The sequence below is a fragment of the Papilio polytes genome, unplaced genomic scaffold (genome assembly GCF_000836215.1).
Source record: "Papilio polytes unplaced genomic scaffold, Ppol_1.0 DF822845.1, whole genome shotgun sequence".
NCBI classification, from domain to species: Eukaryota; Metazoa; Arthropoda; class Insecta; order Lepidoptera; family Papilionidae; genus Papilio; species Papilio polytes.
This window is the reverse complement of record NW_013526359.1, coordinates 4,159,306-4,172,758: the sequence shown is the minus strand read 5'-3', so window position 1 is coordinate 4,172,758 and position 13,453 is coordinate 4,159,306. Positions and strand designations below refer to the sequence as shown.

Below are 13,453 nucleotides of genomic sequence, written 5' to 3'. Positions count from 1 at the left end.
CTGCCTCGAGCCCCTCCGGCATACGCCCTTGATCTAGCTCGAGGTTCCATTTGTAGTACTGAAATATTACAATATCCTATTATCTATTTATATATATACTAATATAATAAAGCGTAAACACACTTCGTGACGTAGGATGTCAGCAATCACAGCATGTTTTTGAATAATTCTTTCTTTAATAAAAAGCCCTACAATTACGACACGCATTAGGCTATATATTTCCACTCTATTAAACTTAGGGAGTAATTAGGTAAAAACCTTCAAGCGGGAAAGGAGCAAAACTACAAGCTGAAAAAGCAAGGTTGTCATGGTAACAGTAATTTTTATTCAGAGAGTACACTCTAATCTTAAAGGGCTTTAAAGGACTTGTCTATTCTCTGTATGGCAGATGGATGTTTAACAGGACTCGAACCAGATTCATTTAGTAGACAAAACTATGAAATAAATTACCAATTCCACAAAATTATTTTAGACGCCGGCATTCTTTTTAATTGACACCCAGAGCTATTTAAAACTAGTATCATCCATTACTGAAGAACTGGTTTCCATTGTCATACGTTAACCGCTGTATGCTTCGGATGTTGGGGCCTCTAGTTCTTCATCTTTTGTATATGAAAGTTTTTCTTAATTTATATTCGGAAAAAAAAAACACTTTTGTATTTCGATTTAAAGAATTAAGATTATTTCTGAACTCGAAGGAAGTATAATAGTTATTCTAATTTACCTTATCGAGTTCCTTCCTGAGCGAGATAACTGCTCTCTCCCTGTCTGCGACCAGCTCCTCCAGGTATTGGTACCGCAGCTTCTTGCGGGCGCGGCATTCGCGCGCTGATTGTCGGCTGCGCTCTGAAGTTTAAAAAATAAAAATATGAATACGAGAGGTTCGGAAAATCCCGCGAGTAACTACGAAGAACACATTTATATTTAAGCTGTAAAGGGTCGCGGGGGGGGGGAGACGTACTGCGCAACGCGCTGTGACCTTGAGCTACGAAAAAGGTTGTGCGTATACTAGCTGATTTGATTGATAAATTATTTTTGAAATGACCAGCATATTTGGAAGTCCATCATATATGATAAATCATATTCTTCGATCAAAATGCCAATGCAAGAAAAATCTACTAAGAGTTTTGTACTTCTTTATCCCCCATTAAAATGTTTTCGATATATAAACGCAGCGCAGATCTCTACCATATCTCATTAATCAAATTTCCTTCCCATAATCCAAGTGTATAGTAATCAAGAAAAAAAATATAGACATTTATTAAAGATCGCATAGAATAGCCCAACTGCTACCTCCCCACAGCAGGCAACCCACCATACACCCACATCCTTCCTTTCCTCCCACTAAACCCTCCTCCTCCCTTCCCCCAACCCACTTTTCCGTTGATGTACCAACCGCATCATTATTACAAAAGATTTACTGCGATATATCTGAATTTGTATAACCGGAAACAATATTAAGAAATCATCCTAATTCAAATTAAAGTAAAAAATGGTTGTAGTCTATCACAAAAACAATGGTAGCTGCCCCCCTCTACCTTCCCCCTAGCCTAGCCAATGGGTTGGCAACGACCATGTTATAAAGTCCCCATATTTTTAAAAAGCTTGCTCATTACATTAATAGAGAATTTTATTCAGGACTACAGCATGTAGGCACGGAGTTCTATAAATAACTTGACCTATCCTCGATCCTCTGTTTCAGTATCGATCGGGACCATCGCGTCTGCGCAGTAGCTACCTACGACAAACTGCGCAGGTTGGAACAAAGACGTAGACACACCTTTAAATTTTTCTGCTAAAATTATTATTCGATTTCAATTATAATACATGAAATCTTAATCTCTGAAAAGCTGTATATCTATAAATATTTAATAAGGTTATATAATGTACTTATGTACAGAATTTATTGCGCAAATAACACTATCAGAATTTTTAAAACATTTACAATAAAAGATTACTCTTCTTTAACATTCTTTTAATACGAATCATAATACAAGGTATAATAATACTACGCCTTAAAAAACTTACCTGTCCTTTGTCCCGTCCCACCTCCAACACATCTTGTCACAAAATTAAAAAAAAAAACAGAGAAATCACAAAATCAACTAAACCAAAATAACTAGGAGGAAACTAAAATGTATTAAATACAAATCTTAATCCGGGGCTTGCATTGTAAAATTTGGATTTGGTAGAATCAAATAAACAACCATCTTGTATGACGGACCAACTAAAACTGATGGGGCATTATGGATTCCGTCAGTTCAAGGTAAAGTCGCGCATGCGTAGTACCTGGGACGTGCGCAGTATCCTGTCGATATGTCGCAGATAAATTCTAGAAAACGACGTAATAAAAAATGACTAGCTGTATTATGGTTGGCCTTGGGTAAGTTGAATTTTGACTAGATCTAGATTATGTTAAACTAAGAAGTAGTGTTTTTCCATGAATATAAAAAAGCAGTTGTTAAGATTCTAGAGTAGAATTCTAGAAGGTAGTACAAAGGTACAGTCAGCTTCGTTTGCGATCCTTCTGTTACATAAAAAATTGCACTTTGAAAAGCTCTTTCGCCTTTCATTTCATTTAAAGCTGGTAAGATAGCTAATTCTTTTGCTGTGACTTAATTTTAAAAAGCGAAGGTCATCACTCACAATCGCTCATTTATTACACGAAATATCTTACTTCTTACTAATCTCACTTAATATTTTAAATGCGAAAGTTTAGATGGATGGATGGATGTTTGTTAGTTTATAACCTAAGCTGCTGAACGGATCTCGATGAAATTTGGAATAGATGTAGAGGATAGTCTGGAAGAACACATAGGCTACTTATTGTTGTTTTTTGAATTCCACGCGGACGGAGTCGCGGGCGAAAGCTTGTTACATTATATGTAGTAAATATAGTAGGACGCATCTTATCGATTGCAAGCCATCGCCCAGCCATGTATCCCGCGCATGCTCAATACAACCGAGGTAATGCATTCTAGAATGTTCCATCATCGAACCGTCGAGAGGCGATACGACGCTTATAAAGCATGCGCATTAATCTCACCTGCATACGCAATAGCCCCAATACACTATTTATGAAGATACAGAGGTAAAGAACAAAGAGATACGAATAAATCAGCTACAGACCGGACATAAGAACATTTGACTTTATAATCATAGCCCCCACATTTTCAGCGACCAAAATCCTATTTTGTATGCGATGTAAGCTTTGTTTTGATTTGCTACTTTTAGGTAGAAAGAGTATTGTTATTTGATTCCTACAGTCCACTCTCTTCTTAAATGTCCTCGATATAGAGAAAGAAAGAACTTTTTAAACTGTTACAAATTTTTCATAAATAAATACAATTATTTAAGAAAATATAGGCTAAAGTAGATATTATTGTCGCAAACATAATTATAAATATATTTTATCTCTTTTGAACAAACATCGATTACATTTTTTTTTGGTTGCCAAAAGTAAAGGCTGTAAAATACGCTATAAAAATTAAATTAAAGTCAAAAATCACTTGAATTCAAACTATAGTTATTAATTCTTTAATTCACAGAATCAAAGAAAAAACGACTTGCATATTTGTCAGAATAAAAGTATGAAGGGATTACCATAGAACACACAAGAGATGGGGGTAATATCCCTCTAATTATGCACTTACCCAGTTTAGCCTTCATGTCCTGTTTGTCAAGTTGCGCTTTTCTGCCAGGTCTTCGGCCGCGCTTGCCCCCCTCGCGTCGCTCCCCACCTTCCGCCCCTGAGGCCCCCGTCGAACCGTACACCCCGCCGCCGAGGGATTCCTGCCAAACGAAAAGGAGCTTTACAACTCTGGTAGTAAAGGTGAAATCTAAACTGGGTTCAATATCAATAATGCATATCGGTCTGCAAACTAATACGTTCGCTTCAGGTCGCCCCAGCCGGGCTGCATTGATTTGAATGTAATCTAGGTCCCCCGTTCCGGGAATATGTAAGCATTCAAAATAACTTGCAATACAAGGACTATAGGTATAGTTACACCAAAGATATTATAGATAGCTAGTAATGTGTGTAGTTCTAGGTTACAATGCAAACGACAATTGCGACATTTTCCTTGTGAAATTAGGGGAATAATAAAAAACTAGCTGTTGCTCGCGAGGTCGCTTGCGTTAAATTAAATAATAATTTAGAAAACAGCCTATTATACTCACAGATAAGTTACCTTTCTAATGGTGAAAGATTTTTTAAATAGGCCCAGCAGTTTTTGCGTGTATCAAATTCATACATACAAAAATCCAAAAATACAAATCTTTCTTTTTTATAATATTATTATAGATATAGCCTATATTACTAACTGATAACGTAGCCTTTTAAATCGTACCTCTTTATAATATTAGTATAGATTTATTGTTTGACCAAAGAACCAAGTTTTAACACCTCGTTTACTTCAATCCATGTCCTTATAAAGAATATACTCACTATGTACATTATATTGTAGGTAATTATCAATCTCGATACAAATCATTTAGCCATTGAATGATTCGAACGTTCCGACAATTTGGCAGTTGCTATAAACTTTTCGTACCTGCTCGCTATATTTAGATCAATTGACTAATTGTTTTAGTTATTGTGTCGCAAGAGGTAACATTACGTATATTACTACGCAATTAAATTTACGGCGAGCTTTGGTAGGGTAATAATAATTTACAGCTTAACTCAATAATCGATCTACTGAGATCGATGTGTGAATTACAAATTTATTGCTGTTTTATCAATATGAATCATCAAAAGTGAAAAATAATAAATTTTCGATACGATAGACTGGCAAACTTACAATTAAACGCGGTGTAAAGTTTATCTTAGGAATAAACTGTGTATAAGCAAAACTTAGTACAAATTTTGCTGTATTTGTAAGGCTGTAGGTGTATTGTAGACAAATGACGTCAGATGAATGAACGGAATGACCTATGGGAAATTGGTTAGGTCTATCCTTACACCAGTATTAAATGTAATTTAATGCGTTTCACATGTCTTCATTGAACTGTTATGAACCTTTAGCTTTTTAAACCCAAATGAAATAGAGCTGTAGCTATGCAGAATTGCAAGACTTAATACGGCAATGGTGTCCTCTTGTGTCGGAGGTTAAAACCGAACCAGTAAAATAAATAGAAAAGTGTCCATTAAATTCACCTAAAAATCAGTATTGCTAAAGTTTAGATGGATGGATGGATGTTAGAGTTTGTAGCCCAAGCGACTGATCGGATCTGGATGCAATTTCGCATAGACATATAGCCTTACAAAATAAACGCGGTGTAAACTTAAACTTAGGAATAAACTGAGTATAAGCAAAATTTGTACTAATACTTGTACTAGTATAATCTAAAAGAACACATAGGCTACCCATTTTGTTTTTAATTCCACGCAGAGGGAGTCGCGGGGAAAAGTTAGTTAAACATAACAATTATGAATTCATACAGCAAAAGCTGTGCATAAAACTTTATTTCAAGTTATTCTGTTTGTCATTGTTTCTTCAACGATCGAGGCAATCGCGTCTTGCGCACAATCAATCACGCTTTACGCCCCTATAAACTGCACAGCGGACATATCGGCAATAACAAGCCAAAGTTCATTGACATCGCAGTATTATATGGACAATTCAATCATATCGTTACTGTGGGCGTAATGGTGTAGGTAGACATAATATTTTACAGATAAATTTCTATAGGTTCACAATAATCTCATGGGTTCAAATGATTTTGGGATAACATGGTCCTCTATATCTTATAGTATTCCAATTAGAATACACTCAAATATGATCTAGTGAAGGTTGCGGGTGTCCTCCAGTATTTTATATTGGATTTTTGCCTTTTACAATAAAGGACTGCTACTTCGTCCTAATCTTCTTCCTTGCCAATCCTTTCTTTTGGGTACTTCGTCAGGGTTTTGCTTACTTCTACCTTATTCTATAAGTACATTTCTAGATAAGAATATCACATCCCAGTTCAGTGTGAAAGTTGACCCATCGACGCACAAACCGAATGCGTATAAACAACTGCGTAGGTAATAGCCATACGTTGTTCAGTATGAGTTGCAACAGATTGTAAGGTCACTTTGCCCTCTGTTAAAATAAATTAAATATTTGTACATATAAGAAGCAAGAAGTTAGTCCATTTAAGCGAATTCTTATTCTCTCGGTAGAAGTTGAATAGAATGTATTTAAATTAGTTTGCTGCATAAAGTTGTTTGGCGAGAAACATCCCATATATAAAAAGGTAGCAACACGTCGGCTTTAGAAAGTACGTTTTTATTGCGCACTTACGAGGTTAGTAGATTGAAGATTAACAGACTATTAGAATTAATTGCATTATACTACTTAAAATGTTATACAAACTATGAAAATATAATTTTAGAATTACCATAGTGGTTAGTTGCTGCACAACTGCATATGCGAAAAATGTAAACGCAAGCTTATTGAGTATTGTTTCTGACGATTATAAGAAACGATGTGGAATTTCTTATAGCGCCATTGTCATCAAAACACGACCAATCGACACATACGTAAACTATCTATAATATCAAACAATAATCACTTACGACGTGTCAAAATTCATTGCGACTTTATTCTGATATCGTAGATATAAAAAACTTTGAAGATAAATAAATACTCCGATAAGAAAATATCAACACAAATTACAAACACGATAATCAAAACTTTATTATGCTCACATTCCTTGTATGTAAAAGATATTTATGCATTAGTAACAGAAACTGCAACAATGTAACTGCGCTGTTGCAAGACAAAACAAAATACGCAATTGTTTCTCAGTTAGCAACAAATGACCGGTGATACGAACCAACCGAACTGCGCGTCAAATGATGCTCATTTTATGCGGCGTAGTAACTGTCATATTATAACCTTAAAATAAAAGTCAACTACAAACTTATTTCGCTCTAAAAACACGCTATTTATACATACCGGTGTTATCGATTTATTATTGCCAGACACATTTAACACATCTTTTTCAAAGTTAAAGTTAATTTTACTTACGATTTGACAGGATTATCGCGGTGTGTCCGCTTTAGCGACTGCCTCAACACAAACTGACAGTCGGCGAGCGCGCGCTCCCGCTCAGCCGCGCTGCAAACGACCGGGCGACTTGTGGCTTTTTTTTTAGAAAATAAATAAAAACTTTTTCGAGAATGTCGTAGGGATACAAATGTATTATTCTTCGCACGGCCACACGTATCTTACACTACAAAACGCAGTACACGGTGCGTGTCGCAACAACTTATTGTATACTCCTCCCCACCTTGGATAAGTGACCTTATCGTTGGCTGCACTCAGTACAGTAACTGAATGCAGTTTATACCTACCGATATTTTATTGAATTACGTAGATACGTCAATGATGAATAACTAATTCAAGTATTTAGGTAAAAGTGTGAAAATATACCTAACGTAGGAATTTATTAATTACACTGATAACACAATCATCCAAATTATTCGAGCTTTTCGAAGCACACTTATTTGTCGTATATTTTGTATAAACCAATTCATTAACATAATGGATGAACATGGTAGATACAAAATTGAAAAATGTATCTCATGTTATAAAATGAGTTTTTGAAGTCTGTTTAACCATGTTTCCATTTCGTGATTACCTAATCAAGTGTACAGGAATACGCAATTTAGGAATTGCGTCATAGCGTTACCTAATTTGGTACACTGTGGCTAAATTGGGTTACAAGAATTTTTAATCTGTCGCTGTCAGCAACAGCCGTGCGCATGGAATTTAGAAGAAAGAAGATAGTCACGTAAGACGTAAGGCGTGAAAGACGGTGGACACACATAATGCGCGATACACACTTGGCAAATACAGTTGGACAGTTACGACGGCCAGTCATAGATTACATGGACTTACTGGCACCAGTTAGCGTTCACACTGTGCCAGTTGATTTCCAGTCTAGTTATTAAGCGCTACTGATCAACTGTAATGGCTAAGTGTGAACCGCGCATTAATAATACGCAGGTCTATTTTTGATTGGATTCGATATCGTCGCGCAGTTAAATGTTGCAAATAACTGCGCAGCAACTGTCCTAGGTCGGAACTGTACGACGTAAAAGAACACCCAAGGTTACACGTCTTAAACTATTCTTCCATATCTTTCAATGAAAAATCTTAATTAAAAAAAAAACCAGAGACTATGATATACCACAGGCTCCTCTAGCCGGCGTTCTAGGTTAGGTTTAAGCCCAATTTGGATCATCCCATAGGGAGGGGGGAGCTATCATTATGGTCACATTCATAGTCGTATTTGTTTATTTTTGGAGCCTTTACTAGAGCTGCTCTCCCCTCCCCCTCCCTAAAAAAGAGGTCAACGGAATTTATTAGTAATCAATTATGAATATTGTATACTAGCTTTAGCTCTAATCTTCTTCCACGTGAAATTAAAAACATAGTAAATAATATAGCGATATCCTGTGTTATGAAGAATATAATGTAGCTTTTTAATGGTGAAAGATTTTTTTTAATGCGGCTTAGTAGTTGTTGAATTATTTCAATATATACGAAAATACAAATCTTTCCTCTTTATAAAATTTATTGTAAATGCATGAGATACGTGTTATTTTTTGCAGTATTTACGAACTACGCGTCAAATAACTTTAAATTGAATTAATTCAAGGTCTCAAGATTTCCGTTATACGTGGCAATTAAAAAAATTGCATTAGTTTTACAAAATTTATGTATGAAAATAATGTTAATAATAATAATGTTATAAATGCAAAAGTTTGGATGTAGTTGGACGTTTGTTTCGTCGTATATCCAAAACATTTTAACTAGTCTCGACGAAATTTGGCACAGATGTAAAATATAGTCTGGAAGAACACATGCTCCTCACTAAGTTTTTTTCCATGCAGACTGATTTCTCGAGCAAAAGCTAAAAGTACATGTGTGACATTTATCGCATTTATAATATAGCCATAATAAACCTTCGAATAGCAAAAAAACTAGAATAGTTAAATATAACGGTTGGTTTTCGCTGCCAATTCCATTCATATTTTTTGTCAGTGAGAATGAGAGATAAGATAATGTTGTAAATTCACGATATGGTTCCTGAACTAGAGGTTATTCAACATTATGTTACCACTCTTGAGAACTGACTAACAACACGAAGAACCTCGAAGATCAACTAATTTGAAAAAATCGCCAACATTTATTCCCAATTTGAAATAGTCAAGAATATATAATAAGGCATAAGTTACTAGTAAACTAGTAAAAGAGTTGATTGAACTCTTTTCTAATGTAAAACAATATACCGATAAGCAAAGCAAAGAGCTTTGTAGTCTAAATCGCAAGTTAACATGTAAAGCAAAATAAACCATAATCAAAAGAGGGAAGATCGATTTTCAAATGCACGTGTTATTTGTTTTATTTTTTAAAATTGCTCAGATAAAGCAAAGGTGTGTCTGTGAGTAATCTAATACTCTGTTGGGAGGGTCAGATTACAAAAGCATGAACAATTCTTAATAAAGACCAGTAATTCTTTTCAACATCATAAAATTAAAATAGTCTTTGAAGATTTTGTGAGTTCTAGATCTCTAGCCATCGTAGATCGTGCTGTCTAAAGTTAGCAGAATGTATCTTTTTTTCATCTTTACATTTTTCTTGTAAAAAATGTTGAGTTATGAATTTTGTATAGCGCCATCTATAGTACAAGGCTTAGAATGTTGTTGGTTACAAAGCTACATCATTTATAGAACAAAAAAAATAATCGAAATGAATATAGATGGCTCTGTCTTTCAATTTGTAACTATTATTACCTCATGTATTTGTTCTAAAGAAAATTATTGCTGAGAAAGAAAAAAATCCATGAAAAAGTTACAATTCTTTTGTTCATTAGTAAGAATATTTCTCAATGCAAAATTATATTGAAAACTAATGATAAAAACTTTTTAACAGTTGTAATCCTTCATTGATTGTTTACCATTAGTTATTAATGAAATAATTAAAATGCTAATGGTTACTTTTAATAAAATAAATTGAATAACACTCAAAATTTGTGATGAGCAAATAACCCCCGTCTCATATTTCATAAAAAACACATCCCAAAAAGGGGGGAAAAGAAGAGGACCAAATAACACCGGACTTGTAATGAGAGATTGTACATCTCTTTTCTGATACTTTGATTACAACAGTTTGGAAAACCCTGGAAAATGTATATTATTGAGTATTTGATGACAGATTGTTACAGTTGCTAGTTTTGTTAACAAATTTAACCTGATTTTTAAACAAATCTCTATCAACAGAAATTTGTATGTGATAAGTTAAATGTGCGCACAAAATGATTGTACTTTTTTATACTATAGTTCCAAATTAATCTTATAATATATTATTATGGCATTTAACATTGTTCGACATTTTAATAAATGTAAGTCACCAAACGGCCATGATGAAAGTCTTCATCTTGTTGTGCAATACAAACGAAGCGCGAATATTACTATCAATGAGGAAATTGTGTTACGATTTTTATAAATAGACAAGGAAGTAATTTTTCGTATCTTTTTCTCGCTTGATAAGATTAAATGGTAAGGTACTTAATGAAGGGATTTTTTTTTTAGTAAAGCACATCAATTATTAATATTAAAAAACAATTGTAAACGCCAAAGTTATAAACAAACAACAAAGAAGATTGATAAACATACGTTTTGAGATTCCTCTTCCAGAACTGCCATAGTCTCGAAATCGATGTTCATCTTGTGCTTGTTACCCGCCACTTTAAAGCCTTAATAAACTCACTTTCTTTAAAAACAATTTAGAAATAAAACAGTAAACTTATATCAAAGTGAACTCTTTACCAAGGTATTGTTTACAAACTAGCAAGGTCATTTGACATATTTTGGTAACACACCATAGCAATAGCATTTCGTCATACGACGTCACAAAACTATTGATCAATTTTTAACCAACTTTTTTAGCATTGCAACACTTGTGTAGACTAGGATTTTGTTTGGTTTTAACCATTTTGGTCATTTTTAGTTGAATTATTTATTTCAATTGCATGAAATGTTTTCTCTGTTTTCTTTTCACTGAAAACATTAAAAACATGTTTTTTAATCTATGTTTTTCCAATGTTGCTATACTAAATAAAAAAGTCCCACGTCAAATTATTTCAATTTTTTCTTCTTTCACAAACGTCTAATGTCTGCGGTCTTACGTTTTCTTCGTGTATTATGTGGCCCTAAAAACTGAAAAATCCTTTACAAAGTGTAGAATATTAGAATAGAATGTCCATAGAGTGCAGTCCACGACGAGTGCTTCAAAATTATTGTGTGTAATTGTTTTATTAGTGAAACAGATCAAGATGCGTATCGGTTTTGTATTATATTGGTGCGTACTTGCATTTCATCTGTGTAAAGGTGATGATACGGAGAAGACCGAGTCTAGAGAAAACGGTCGGAGACAATGGGGTCCGGGTAGCCGCAGCAGCTCGTTTGTAAACGATCCATCGGTTTCGGCATCTAACGAACTTAGTAAGTGCAATAACAATTGTTTTTTCCACAACCGACACCTGTTTATGTCTTCAATCATCTACTGTTACATATTTTTCTAGAATAGTTACTTATTCAATCATGTGACATTTATTTTTTTATTTTGTGGGCTAAGGTTATGTGTATATGTATGACCTTTACAACATCTGTTCAACTTTACTGGAAGGAGTCGGATACGTTGCCATAATATTCACGTATATTGCAAATGTGAATAATGATAAATTTAAAAATATTGCTTTCTAAAGTTATCCCAAAAAATCCCAAAAAGTCCAAATATTATGCATAAGTTAAGCTTGTTTTTTTTGCATCTAAAATAAAAACATAATTGAAGGATTTTTCATACACTAACCTTGAAAAGATGTTTTTTTAAGGTAAAGATTATTTACAAAGTTTTAGTAATAGTCTTATTAAAACTACATTTCTCCTAATACTATTGAAGTACCAGCTGTTATCCTTCATTATGTATGGAAGGGATAAAAAAAAAGTTAAGTAGCCTGTCTGTTCTTCTGATTATGCTCAAATATATGCCAAATTCCAAGGAGATCCTTTCAGCTGTTTATGGGATAAATTCTAATCAAATCAACTCAAATATTCACCCAAACATACTAACATTCCCATTTATAAAATTAGTAAGATTTCAGCAGATGCTTATTACCACTTTTACACCCACACCAAGTTTTTTGTTAACTCATGTTGTTGGTTAGGGACAAAATAAGTACTGATCCCAAAAAGAAGTTTAGGTTAAGTCAATATCTTAATAGTGCAAAGTCTGAAAAATAGATTGATAATAATAGAATAGTCACACTGGGCATTGTTATTTCATTTTATTGCTTCAAGTTTTTCCAAGTAAGAGGTCACTATATTTTACAAACTATGAACATTATAGATTATATGTACTAAAATTCCTTTGCAATGAAATAACATTTTTTTGACGAACAATGTTAACAATTCGATATCCCAAATATTTGAAGGAATCTCTAAAGAAAATTGCATTTATTAACTTGTTGAGTTTTTATTTTAGTATGTGTGACACTGCCTAGTTGAATTTACCAATGTCTCCCATCCTTTTCTTTTGAAGAAGAAAACATATAGAACTCCTCTGACTGACAGAGATATCAGATGTAACACTGCCATACTTTCACTTGTCCCCTGTCTTCAGCATCAACATTGCGTCGGGCAAGTAGACCCAAAGGCATTAGCTGCTGTAGACTATTATAAATTTTGAGTGATGCATTTGTGTATGCAAAATATAGTCATAAGATTTGGTACCAAATAGAAACAAGAATACATAGAATATAATTTTATACTTCTATACTAATCTATAAATAAAAATAATTTTATAATGTAAAATGAATATAATTTTGTACTTCTATACTAATGTAATTAAGGGTAGGATGTCAGCAATAACAGTAAATTTTTGAATAGTCCATTTTTTAATAAAAAGCCCTACACTTACGACATGCTTTAGGCTATATATTTTTTTATATTAAACTAATGGAGTAAATAATTTCGACAAAAACGTAATGCGAGATAGGGACTAAACTACAACCTAATAGCATTGAAGAAGCAAGGTTGTCAAGGTAACAACAATTCTTATCCAATGTGAAAGGCCTTCATTGTCATTTGAGCATTTGAATTTCATATTTGCGATAGAAAATTTCACAAATGTTAACAATAAATTAAAGTTTATAGAATTTCATGCGGATGTAGCCGCACCGGAACAGCTTGTCTGTACTATATAGATAGTATACACTAATGTTATAAAGAGGCAAGATTTGTATATTTGAATTTTTGTATGTATTAAAATAACTCCAAAACTGCTGGGCTGATTTCTAAAATTCTTTCACCATTGAAAAGCTACGGAACCATTAAGTAACACAGGCTATGCTTTTTTTAACTCCACGCGGAAGAAGTCGCGAGCAACACCTTTTTTTT

General features: G+C 33.8%; 2 protein-coding genes across 2 annotated transcripts in view; one reads left to right on the top strand and one right to left on the bottom strand.

The window, feature by feature from the left end:
- Positions 1–10,893, bottom strand: part of LOC106105347 (cAMP-responsive element-binding protein-like 2) — a 38,086-nt gene extending 27,193 nt beyond the window's left edge. Inside the window, exons 1-4 of the mRNA XM_013285637.1 lie at positions 10,673–10,893; positions 3,654–3,792; positions 725–846; positions 5–58 (exon numbers count right to left, since the gene is read on the bottom strand). Coding sequence (XP_013141091.1) covers positions 5–58; positions 725–846; positions 3,654–3,792; positions 10,673–10,723 — 366 coding nt within the window. The 5' untranslated portion in view covers positions 10,724–10,893. The remainder of the gene's footprint in view (positions 1–4; positions 59–724; positions 847–3,653; positions 3,793–10,672) is intronic.
- A 253-nt stretch (positions 10,894–11,146) lies between these two features.
- LOC106105346 (stromal interaction molecule homolog) overlaps positions 11,147–13,453 on the top strand; it is a 29,646-nt gene continuing 27,339 nt past the window's right edge. The window contains exon 1 of the mRNA XM_013285636.1: positions 11,147–11,500. Coding sequence (XP_013141090.1) covers positions 11,332–11,500 — 169 coding nt within the window. The 5' untranslated portion in view covers positions 11,147–11,331. The remainder of the gene's footprint in view (positions 11,501–13,453) is intronic.